The sequence below is a fragment of the Electrona antarctica genome (assembly GCF_951216825.1).
Source record: "Electrona antarctica genome assembly, chromosome: 12".
NCBI lineage: Eukaryota > Metazoa > Chordata > Actinopteri > Myctophiformes > Myctophidae > Electrona > Electrona antarctica.
Genome location: NC_136793.1, coordinates 18,784,149 through 18,796,664, shown reverse-complemented (window position 1 = coordinate 18,796,664; position 12,516 = coordinate 18,784,149). Strand labels below are relative to the sequence as shown.

Sequence of the window (12,516 nt, the reverse complement as noted above, 5' to 3'; positions counted from 1 at the left end):
TTTGGTCTAGAAGTGAAGTAGTTAAAAGGCGTGTTTGGTGTCGTTTACCTCAGTTGAATGGGCTGTTCTTCCCAGGCCTGTTTGTTTCTTATGTAGGACGGGGCATGGACGCTTGACAGGTAGGCTAAGAACAACGTAAAAGTTTGTGCATTGACTTAGACGGTAAAGGAAGTATGTTATGGAAAGTATAGGCCACTGTAATTTACATGTAGACTAATTGAGATTGTATCTTTTGTTTCTAATTCATGTAAAATATACATTAGAGGGAAGAACTGCTTCAGTTAAAAGCCTTGAGTGGGGGTAGTAGTAATGGTCTAGTTACTAGCAGTGCTAGTCTGATATTGAAATGTTTCCAATGGGTACATGTAGTTCTGTTTGTACCATGCAGTTCTGTTTTGTTAAAGTTTATCTAAACTTGGATCTAAATGAGGAAGTGACTTTCCCCCCCCTTGTTTCTTCATGGGCTACAAGGAGCAAGGACCCTTTACTTACAGCCTTTGCAGAGAGAACTGCAGAGATGGAGGATTTGTGGAGCATGGCCCTGCAGGGACTGAAGATTTGGCTGTACCTCCTTGTGGCCTTCATCATGGCGCCAGCCATGTTTGGCTTTTCGCTTGGTATCTCTGAGGTCTACATGAGCATCCTGGTCAAAACCTTAGAGGTAATGTCTTTTCAAGTCTGCCATCCATCCCAGATGAATCCCAGTGCATTAAAGTGGTGCTTAACAATGTCGAGTCCCAATGGACCCTTAATGGAGGTCCTTGAAATTAAAAAGTGCATCGAACTAAACTATACGGGAACCCACTGTCAATGTAGCTGTGGAGAGCGAGAAATGTATGATTTGAATCATATCTGAAAATAAATGGGGCTTAAGTGGGACCCCCCCCCCCCCCCCCGTTAACCCCGGGGGGTCCCTCCCTGGAACCCACTTTGAGAACCAGTACTGTAATGTGGAGAATGGCAATGAGTGAATGTCTTGTCTGTAGGGCCACTCTGAAAATACAATGTGAATGTCTTGTCTGCAGTGGGCCACTCTGAAAATACAATGTGAATGTCTTGTCTGCAGTGGGCCACTCTGAAAATACAATGTGAATGTCTTGTCTGCAGTGGGCCACTCTGAAAATACAATGTGAATGTCTTGTCTACAGTGGGCCACTCTGAAAATACAGAAGGCAAGCAGAGATGAGACGACACTCAAAGAATCTGCATCAAATGGTGAGCACAATGACAAGGATATCTGGGGTTTGAGTGTACAAATTGAATGGACCATTGTAGCCTACACTCAGAGTTTTAAGGGTCCTTTTGGTTCCTAACTACGAATAATTTGGCTGGCGATCACCTCAACGACCTCTATCTGGGAGTATGAACAAAAGTAAAATATATACATATAATGTACAACAGTATCTTTAGTTAAATAATCGGTGACAGTTGGTGCTTTATTTTAACCAATCTACTTACTCGTATCCTGTTGTGGTTGTTGTGCAAACGGTTTCCTGTATCTATATTATTTGTAATGTCTTTCAAGCCTGGACAAGCCCTTGTGCTTGAGGAGTTAAAGAAATTCTTGGTTTTCAGCAACATGGAAACTCCACACATTGTGTCTGAGAAAGGGAGTTTGGCTGTGTCATTTTTGTTGCAGTCTATAAAAATGCTTTACACACAGATTTAATGCTTCGATATATTGTGCATGGCTTTGGCTTGTGCAGTGATTGTGAAAAGGGTAGACTGCATGATACCCTCTAGTAGTGATTTGCCAGAGAGTGTTTATGAATATGATAACCTTTTCATGTGGCTCTGGAAATCTGCCTATCTCACAAGAAGTTGTTCAGTGCATTATCATTCACTTGGGTATAATACAAGTGCAGAGGGTGCTACTACGACTAGGTGTGTTAGAAAGCGAGCACTTCAAAGTCCAAAGTGTGTAAAAGTTTTCACAAGCGACAGACTGGGAAAATGTGGGTGCATATCTTTGGTCCGACGTCCTATCCATTAATTATGACAGAACATTATATGCCAGGAGTCTTTCTTTCTGAGGCTTGGTCTATTCCCTTATGTTATTATTAGATTCAGTGTGGAGACTTCCCACAGGTCTCAGACCTGTTTAGAGGGGAATGTATTCAGTGGAGACTTTCCACAGGTCTCAGACCTCTTTAGAATGTATGATGAGTTCAACTTTAGTTCAATGTATTGCTGGTCATAAAGTTCAGGAGCAATTTAATGGGAATTGTCAATTGCCCTTTGTTTTATCTCATCTTCTAAATGTTGTAATTGCGGTAACTGTGTGAAAGGCCAACAGTCTGTGGTGTCTCATTTTTGTGGCTCACAAACCTCTTTCCACTGCTGCACACCTGTGAGAATAATTGTGTACTTGAATCAAAAAGATTTAGTATTTTAAGCTGCATTTTTTTTCTCCCCAATTTAATCATTGCACATTTCCCCCCCATGTACAGTATTGTCTGTCACTGTCAACCCTTACAGTTGTCTTGGAATGGTTAGACAACCATTCCCAGAGTTCTGTCATACTCATGGAGTCACCTACTGTAGCCAGACCATTGCACTCTGCAGATTCACTTCTGATTGTCCGCTGTAATCTGAAGACTCGCCTCTTCAGACTCCACCTTAGCCTGTAGCACTTGACCTAGTTTTGACGACCATGCAGACTTGTGCAAAGGTTAAGATGTATTTCAAATGGCATGTTATTTATACATATTCTATAGGTTTGACTAGATTCTTGGTTTACCTGTGATCCTTACTGAGGCACTACACTAGGGGTGCCCACACTATTTTGAATTCAGAGCTGCTTTCAAAATGACCAGCTCAACAAGATCTCCCCAAAACAAAAAGCATTATTCATTGCTGAAAAGAGCTGCTGGAGTTACATATAAGACAAACACACTAGGAATGGGAAATAGAGAGGGGTTAATGGAATTGGTAGGGGTTTATTTGTTTGTTTTATGTTATTTGAAATGCTACTGATGTTTGAGCCCAACACTCTTGAAAACAAAGTATTTCATTGTGGGTTTGAGCTGACAGGCCCTTTTTATATCAATCAAGTCACCTTAATTCATGTGGCATGGAATGTCATGTGGTCTACCTGCACAGCCTTCGTGATCTACTGGTAGATCACGATCTACCTTTTGGCCACCCTTGCACTACACTGTGTCTGCAGATTACCTGCTTATTATAAGTCTCTGTGATAAATGGTAAAAACCTGCTACATTGTAATTCGTGTGACATTTTTGCCATTAATTAGAGGTGCTCCGATCAGGTTTTTTGGGACCGATTACTGATTGTTTTTTCTCACGATTGGCTGATACCGATCTTGTGCGTAAGGGGAAAATTTGAATATTTCCAAAATTATGTTACTCAAAACCCATGTCGAAACTGTTCCTGTGTGGAGGAAGGGGAGCATGTTTAGGGCTGTCGCAACGATGCAAAACGATATTATACTATATCTGACTTTTATACCACTTAAATGGTATACATGATCAGTTTCTCCAGATGGGGTAAATTGCCGATCGACAATCGAGTCATTTAGTGTGAATATCGGTGGCTGAACGACGGAGCACCATACCATTAATTAGCATTCTGTCTGACAACTCATCCAGAATTTCACAAGGGGATGTCTTTTCATCTTGACAGCCTGTGGATCCTGGCCCTGAGCTGATTGTTTTCTGTATCCGTTGAGCTTTAAGTAATTTCATATTGAAGCACAAGCCGCCTCAGATCATTGTGGTGATTTATTTAATTCCAACTGGCCTCTTACCACACAAATGCCAACACTTGTGGTCAAAGGTTATCCAAAATAAAATGATGAAACTAAAAACATGTGCAATGCCTTCATGGACGGTGGATGGACCACCAGTGGTTCGTAGAAGTTTTAAGTAATAGAAATGTGTTTTATTTCCTCTCACTTGTTCAAAAGATGTCAATGCATGGTGCCAGCAGGCTGCTTATCTTTCAGATTACAACTGAGAACCATTCCTATCAGATGTTGACTTTGCTCATGAGTTGATTACAATGGCTGTGTCTCTCTCAGGTCTCATTCAGAGGAATGATTCCTCTCTGGAGAAAGAGTTTGAAGAGTTGAGACGAAGTCGCCCCAAACCACCAGTGGGTGGTGACTTCACTCTCAGTGACTGTTTCTATTTCTACCGCGGTGGCATTGAGAGCATTGTGGATGACGAGGTAAGGTTAATTCCGTCATTAACATTATGACAATGTATCTAACGTAGTGCTATAAGTCTACACCAATGAATTGCAACTTCAACCACTTGCAACACAATCCCAAAACTGCACCGACCTGCAACGGGGTCAATTCAGGGAATTCAACTGGTTGGAACTCATTGCTGTGGACTGGGCTTTTAATTCAGAGTAGCCATTATTTTTGTTTACCCCCTATTTCTCCCCAATTTAGTCATTATGCCAATTGATTCCTCCCCACACGCATTTCTGTGTCACTGCTGTTGTATCCTACTGGTTCACCCACCAAGAGGACATACTGTACATGGAGCCTTCGTCCTCCTCCTACGCCTCCCGCCCAACACTCCCTGCCGACAGGTGCCCAGCCTGTGGGATTACATACAGTGACAAATATCACCCGCCCCGCCTGGCTTCCCTCCCCCAAACACGGGCCAATTGTATTCGCATAGATGCCCGACAAAGCCGGATGCACCATGGTGGATTTGAACCCACAACCTCTGTGGTGGTAGGCAGGGACTTTACCACTGCACCACCCGAGCACCGTGTGAGTAGTATAGATCTATATCTGCCCTGGCATTTGGCCTTTGTGCCCTCAAACGCCATGTGGCCTTGCCCCTAAAATTATGACATTCCTGGCTTGGTCGCCACTGCCTCTCTTTCAATCTCTCTCTCTCTATGCCTCGCCTTCTGCAAGACACGAACAGTAGCTGCATGTAGATCCCATAGCCTGACGGGGCTGGTACTGAAAGCTGAAAACTTTCTTCTGAAACGCATCTGTTTTAGAAGAAACAAAAAGCCACTATTGCACATCTTTAAGTGTGCTCAGGGATAGAGGGTATGTGTGTGACATCATCGTACCTGGAAGTTATGCGGGAACACCCACTGAGTGGCAAAAAACTACATTCTGACCTTGACAGCCCATTCATCCAAACAAAGTCCTGTCTGATTGCATTAAACAATGTTAAACTCACCAACATTGCGGCTGTACGAAAAGCTTGAATTATCCTCTTTCTATCTGCAAAGTTTGTTTCATAGAAACGTTATGATCTACTTTCTGTCAAATGCCCTGGATTTGATTATTTTTCTAAGTGTCAGAGTTTGGAAGTGCTCGTTTTCAATTTCAACATTTTGCTGCCTCCTGCATTATGTGACATTTAGAAACTGGTGGTATGCAGGACGGTTGAGTGATTTCCAACGAGCGCTTCCAAACTCCCAACACTCCATGCTGCTCAATGTTTTGCCACTCAGTCTAGATGAGGGGGGAGTGTCCTGATGGGAAAATCATGCATGTGCATACTCTCTATACTAGAACACAGACCAGGGTCAGGAGGTGAACCGGTGACTTTCTGTTCTATTAATTTCTCTTATGTAATATTTACGTTTACCATAATTGTGACCCTTTAGACCGAAAAGTTGTACATTTCTTCGGGGTTGATTTATTTTTCTAATGGATTCGACGTATTATAGTATCTTATCGCCATATGCTGCGCATTTCGTAAAAGGAAAATATACATAGACTGGAGTCTTTTTGTTTTCCTTACCCCCTTGCCCTCTGCTGCCAGGTGACCCAGCGTTTCACATCTGAAGAGCTCGTGTTGTGGAACCTGCTGACTCGCACCAACAACCATTTCCAATACATAAGTGCGAAACTCACTCTGGTCTATGGTCTGGGTGTCATTGTCAGATACTGCATCCTTGCCCCACTAAGGTACACGCATCAGAGATACTGTGTGTTGCTAATCTCGTTATCAGACTGTGCTTCCCTTCTCTCAAGGTTTCTCAATAGCAAAATGCTCAGTGTTTTATTGTCTTCTAGGATAACTCTGGCCACCATTGGTCTCACCTGGCTTGTCATAGGTACATCTGCTGTTGGATTACTGCCAGACTGGAGGTGAATATAGCACTTACTATTCTAATGTGTATATGTATATTGTGTAGTTTTAACAATATTTGACTATTTGTAATAAGTTTGACTTACTTAGATTCCTCCCTTAACAAAAAAATGCACAATCCATAATTTTCCCAAATGTCTTTGCCAAAAATAGTTGATCAAAAGCTAACATTGCGACACTATGAACTTGTGGATCAGCTATTTTCAGCGAATGTAGCTGATGTTTCATTGACTATTGTAGCTATCTACAATAGTCTGCTTCTTAGAAAGACACCGGCCACTGACTGACTATAACCCAATGGCGAATTGGTGATGGTCCCTAATCCAGGGGTCTTTGATGTTTTTCAGGCCAAGGACCCCTAGCTGAGAGAGATGATGCATATTTCTCAATAACAAACTTATAACAAATAGTCTGGCTTTCTGCCCCAGTTTTTCAAATGTAAACGAAACAAGCAAGACTATCAGAATGATGCACCAAAAACAAGACCTACAGCCCTGCTATTCCAGGGCTATGCTTCAGTATGTTTGTTATAGACTTGTTTAATTCAATTAATTAATGTTATACGTTGTTTCAGTTCCAGCCTTACACGGCGCAACGCCAGTAATGCAGTAGTTTTTTATCTTGTATTATTTACAAGTTGCTCTATATGCAATAAATGTATGTTTCATATCGTTGCTTTCGGGCAGAAACCTTGTATCTCCATATTTCAACTTACTATGTTTTGGGGTTTATTTGTGACCTGCAAAAGTAGCAAATAGCTGATTTATAAGCTCACAACATGTAGCGAGTGAGTGTTGTGTGCTTGTAGATTTTACATTTGTGCTATTCTTAAATATTTTTAAACGTGAGTGTGGTTAAGCTTAGATAATTCCAATGTCGGTTACCACAGATCAAATAAACGTCTCTCTCCGGTTCTCTCTTGTATACCTACCTGTTCTCAGGATAAAGTACTGGCTGAGTGAGTGGGTTCATGTCATGTGCTACAGAATCTGTGCCAGGGGACTCTCTGCTACCATTCACTATCACAACAAGTAAGGGAAACCTGTCCACCTTCTTAAATCCCAACAGAAAATGTGCGTATCCTCTCATATTGTGTTATACTGTATACAATATTTGTATCATCATCATCACAGGGAAAACCGACCCAAAAAGGGAGGGATCTGTGTTGCCAATCACACCAGCCCCATTGATATTGTGATTCTCTGCAATGACGGATGTTATGCTATGGTGAGACTAACGCAAGGCAACTACAATGCTTTATGCCAACCCATAATAGTTTTAACTTAGAAAAAAACTTAGTTTGTTTTTTCTTCAGGTGGGACAGATTCATGGAGGTCTGATGGGAGTAGTCCAGAGAGCCATGGTGAGATCATGTCCCCATGTCTGGTTTGAGAGGGCAGAAATGAAAGATCGCCATCTAGTGGCCAAAAGGTGATTCTTCCACATTCAGCAAAGTGCCTGCTCTGCACACTAATTTGTAGTCAGTGAGAGCCGACCAGCTTATGAATAAAATCTTTATGATTGTGACCTTGTCAGTTCAGGAAAATCAAAAGGCATATCGCACATTGTCTAATCTCGTCTTTCGATGTGTGCACTATATAATTATATTGAGGTATTTAACACTGTACGTTTCTGACTGGGTAGTATTCACTCTGGCAGCCTAGACAGCCCAGTCACAAAGTTACTCTGTGCTCTTAGATACCTCAATAACAGTGTGAGCAGACAGAAAAACAAGAGACTAGAAAACAAAGTGTAACATGTCTTGTTTTATTTCCCTGATCGATCTTATAGAACTGGACTTGAGTTACAACTACACCAAATCTTGTCGGTCAGCTATTTTTGCCTAATGTTCCCCCTGGAATATGGACGCTGGGGTTCAACTAAGTGGTTAACAAAGAGCACAATCATTAAAAGATCATGTTTATTCATATGCTTGTCCACCCGGCTCGCATTGACTTCAATGCATTCCGTGGAACTTTAAGCTCCAGTTTGCATCCTGGTGCCTGATGAATCTGCCAGCTGGAATTGTGACTTTGTTGTCCTATCCTTGTTTATATAATCCTTGTTTCAATTGACCGTGTTCCCACTTGCTTTAACTTCCAGGTTAAGGGATCACGTTAGTGACAAAACAAAGCTTCCGATATTGATCTTCCCAGAGGGTAAGTCTCACCATGCAGAAGAGTCAAAGTCATCGCCAACTCTTGATCATACATAGATTAGGTTTATCGTTGGTTTGTTATTGACATGGATTGTACTGTATCTAGTATCCCTGACCCTAACAACGATGGATATTAAAAACATAGATGCCTCATTGGCCGCTGCAGTTTGTTATGTCTCCAGTGTTAGGCGGAAGTCAAGTGGAAGTGCGGAAGGCCACTCAAGTCACTCGAGTCACTTTTCTGGGGTTTATCAATTCAATCCAAATGAGCTTTATTGGCATGAGAAAACAAAATGTTTACATTGCTTCTGATTGGCCTACTGAACGTCCCTACACTCAGTTATGCACCAGGAAGCTTGACAAGCTTCCTCAAAAGCTTGGCAAGGTTTTGCTTCCGCCATGCTTGTGCAAAAGCTTGCCTCCATGTTGCCTACTCTCGAGAATGATACACACACCTCGGAGCCGAAGACGGCGTCTACCTTTTTATGTCTATGCTATCAACAGTCCGGCTGTCAACTGCAAAACAGTTTTTCTGTGGATTTGGAAAGGGCTCTTTCTGAAGTGCTAATCTGTGCCTTCTCCAGGTACCTGTGTCAACAACACATCTGTCATGATGTTCAAGAAGGGGAGTTTTGAACTTGGAGGACCAATATACCCTGTAGCCATTAAGGTACTTTTGTCCAAGAGTGACATACTGTACATTAATACCTTTACATTAATACTTTCTCTTTGTTTGTAGCTTGCATGCCCAGAAGGCGTGACTAAAGTTATAGTGTACTTTCTGTAGCTCAACTTTTTAAAATGTTGATGTTATTTTTTTCACTTTGTTACACTCCTATACATTTTTATATCTATTGTTTTAACTATACGTTTATGTATTCTGCATTTAGTATGACCCAAAGTTTGGAGATGCCTTCTGGAACAGTTCCAAGTACAGTATGGTACAGTACCTGCTCAGGATGATGACCAGTTGGGCCCTGGTCCTCAACGTGTGGTATCTTCCAGCCATGCACCAACAGGTGTGTACAACATGTGCCCATGCATGTGACTGTGCATATGCAGTAGACCATATGTACACGGTGTACTGTACCATGCTACACGCACACGCACGCGCACACATATATATATATATATATATATATATATATATATTAAAGTAATTGTTTACTTTAATATGACAGGAAGGAGAGAATGCTGTCCAGTTTGCCAACAGAGTTAAAGCAGCCATTGCTACGCAGGGAGGGCTGGTAGACCTCCAGTGGTAAGATTATTATAATTTGTTATTTTTCCCTCTTTTGATGTACATACAGTACACATACTGTGTGGAGACCCCCCCCCCCCACACAGACACATACAGTACACATACTGTCTGGAAACGCGTGAATTCCGTTTGTGTCCGAGCAATCTGGAAACACACACATAATACTAAATGCACAGTGAATTGCAAATGGGAGCTGTTTCGACCAAGGTGTAATTCCCTCAGGCAGTTTGTTTTGAATTGTTTTCAATGGGAGCGTTTCATATTTATACTATGCTAGAAGACTCTGTGCTGCACATTTACATCTGGCAATTTCATCTGGAATATTTTCAACAACTTTGGGCTTGTGTCTTAGAGCGCCCTGTGTTTTGAGGAAGGAAGAAAACACTTTGAACACACCCTTTATTGTAATGAATCCTTTCTGCCTTTGCAGGGACGGAGGGCTGAAGAGGGGAAAGGTTAAGGACTCATTTAAAGAGCAACAACAAAAACAGTTCAGCAGCATGGTGGTGGGAGACGACAGCAGCAACAGTGACTGACTGACATCTTCGCTCAGTACGCCAGCCGAACCCGTTAGCCTTACGTACAGTACGGTGCATGCCCACACACGGGAGTATAGAAACACTGGAAATGGGCATCTCTGGACTGTCTGACTGGCTCTACCAGTTCTGGAATAATACTGAATGGACTCTGAGCCCAGCTGCCTGTGATGAACTCATCATGACTAATGCCGGATTTATTCTTGGTTGTCACGGTGTGTCGCGTATCAAAATGTTTCGATCTACAAGCTCACACCACATTGCAATGCGCCATGCCATGAGCTTGTAGATCTGATATTGTCGGTGCACAACTAAGAAAAAATAATCGGGCTTAATGTTATGTGCATGGGGTACAATACAAGTGCAATCTCCCTGTATGAAAGAGACGAAGTGCCTAGTTTTGTGGTGGTTTCGGTGTGTCTACTGTGTAGGTAGCCAGTGTTTTAATTGAATGTTAAACTCTGTGAATACTGTAATTATCTGATCGGAATGTGAAAGACTTGAAAACTCGATAGATGCACTGCAATGATAATTGTCTTGTGTTGACTGTGGGTGTTGCTGTACATTCATAATGATTTCACGTTTGCAATATGCTGCATTCACTGTTTGTAGTTTTTCATAAATAAGCAGCATTTTTGGATTATGCCTCTTAGTGCTGATTATGAAAATGCCACAGTTGATGCACATTTAGGCCTTTGAATGTTTTGTTTGGCACAACTTCAATGATGGCACATCATTTCCAGTTATTCAAGAAGCAGTCCTCAGTGAAAATGTCTTCGGTGTGGTAACTCTTTGACCACATGAACCGTAGTGTCCCTAATCTGGGTCTGTCATAGACGAACATTCGTTGAAAACTGGCAACTATTCGATAAATAGCCAATCTATGAGCTCACAAGTACAGATCAGATCCCTGGTGGACACCAGTCAATGAAGTATACTATGTAGTATGTAAGGTTTAAGTGGTTCAAGCATTCATTTGAAGACAGATGCACAAGGGTTTGGCACATGGATGAATTATAGAGTAATCCATATATGAAATGTGATAGCCTTAAAGTAGAGTACATGTTTTGGACTTTTTGGAGCTTTCGTGGCTGGGTTGCTTCCCTGAGGTGTCGCAATCGCTGCCTCCATTCTCTTGTGTGGTTCCTCCTCTTGTTCCTTAAACAGAATGAAACAGGAATGGCAATGGATACATGGTGCATGTACTGAAGTAAGCCTCAATGTATATTGTTTTTCCAAATGATCAGTGTTCTCACCATTAATCTCGCCATTAGGGGGAAGCCTGTCATTCTGTATGTTTATCAAATCACAGACATGGGAACACAAAGTTGGTTACCATAGTGTTACCATTTCCCAGAATATTACAAACTATTTCTAACTAATGACTGCACTTACCCCAGGTGACTCAGAGTTACCGTTTTGCTTTGTTTTCTGTGTGGATTCGAGATACCTGGTAGAATGAACAAATGAGCGTACAGTTAAAATCAGTGTTTATTATTTTAACTGTAGTGAAGTGTACTTAATAATCTAATCTAAATTTGTACAAAAATCACCAACTAAATATGCAAGTATGTCCTCAGACCGTCTTGTTTACAGAAGCAGCCAAGTCAAACTTGATCAGGTGAACCATTTATGAGCCTGTTTTAGTGCTTGACATCCTTATCTCTCCTTGCACAGTTCACATGACACTGGTTGCTATTTATGGTATTTCACTGCTCAGAATGTTAAGACCATAAATCTGTAGTTGGCCTGTAAGAGGAACTTCTGTCTGGTATGTATAAAATTGTTCTAAACTCATCACATATTCAACAAAATAGCACATGTAGTTGCATAGACCAGTGGTTCCCAAACTTTTTCATGTCAAGGACCCCCAAGTTGACACTAATTAGACCACGGACCCCCCATTTGAAAAGATATGCCAGGGACGCCCATAAGAGAAGATGTTTACGGCTCTAGCAGTGATTCTCAGCCCGTTTAATTTCAAGGACCCTCAGTTTGACATGCATTAGTCTACGGACCCCCATTTAATGGCATTTCTATCTCTGGGACCCCAATTTATATTGTAAAATCGATGTTAATTTAACTCCGTGTAGAAATGGAACCAAATGCATGGACCTGTTATGGTCCATTTGTACACTCTGAGTTACAGACCCTAAGGGCCCATTTGTTTCCTAACTATCATTTAGCTGGGGACCCCCTTGAACTCCCTCAAGGACCCCTAGAGGTCCCCGGACCCCACTTTGGGAACCACTGGCATAGACGACTCACTGTAGTAGATTATATGACAACATGATTTATTTTTAATTCATAAAATAATATTCGGAAATGCATTCTAATGGCATAATTATATAGTTCCCAATTCCACAAAAAAATTGTGGTTGCAAGTGAATGCCTATACATAATATCTAAGTCAAACGTACCCACCGTTTCAGATAGGAATCACAGTTCTTACTAACAGGTTTACTA

General features: G+C 41.6%; 1 protein-coding gene across 1 annotated transcript; it reads left to right on the top strand.

Moving 5' to 3' along the window:
• agpat9l (1-acylglycerol-3-phosphate O-acyltransferase 9, like) lies at nt 1-10,690 on the top strand. Its single transcript, XM_079515629.1, has 14 exons — nt 1-119; nt 472-661; nt 1,149-1,215; nt 4,040-4,188; nt 5,766-5,911; nt 6,020-6,094; nt 7,037-7,126; nt 7,229-7,322; nt 7,411-7,526; nt 8,199-8,254; nt 8,838-8,923; nt 9,144-9,272; nt 9,435-9,514; nt 9,945-10,690. Exons 2-14 carry the CDS (start codon nt 518-520, stop codon nt 10,048-10,050), a joined length of 1,338 nt encoding a protein of 445 aa, XP_079371755.1. The 5' UTR covers nt 1-119; nt 472-517; the 3' UTR covers nt 10,051-10,690.
• The last annotated feature ends 1,826 nt before the right edge of the window (nt 10,691-12,516 follow it).

Bases quoted from the DNA above. Each gene is read 5' to 3' on its own strand.
- agpat9l (XM_079515629.1), top strand. From the start codon at position 518: ATGGAGGATTTGTGGAGCATGGCCCTGCAGGGACTGAAGATTTGGCTG. The intron at 5,912-6,019 runs GTACACGCATCA...ATTGTCTTCTAG, and splicing joins TGCATCCTTGCCCCACTAAG to GATAACTCTGGCCACCATTG. The intron at 7,323-7,410 runs GTGAGACTAACG...TTTTTTCTTCAG, and splicing joins ATGACGGATGTTATGCTATG to GTGGGACAGATTCATGGAGG.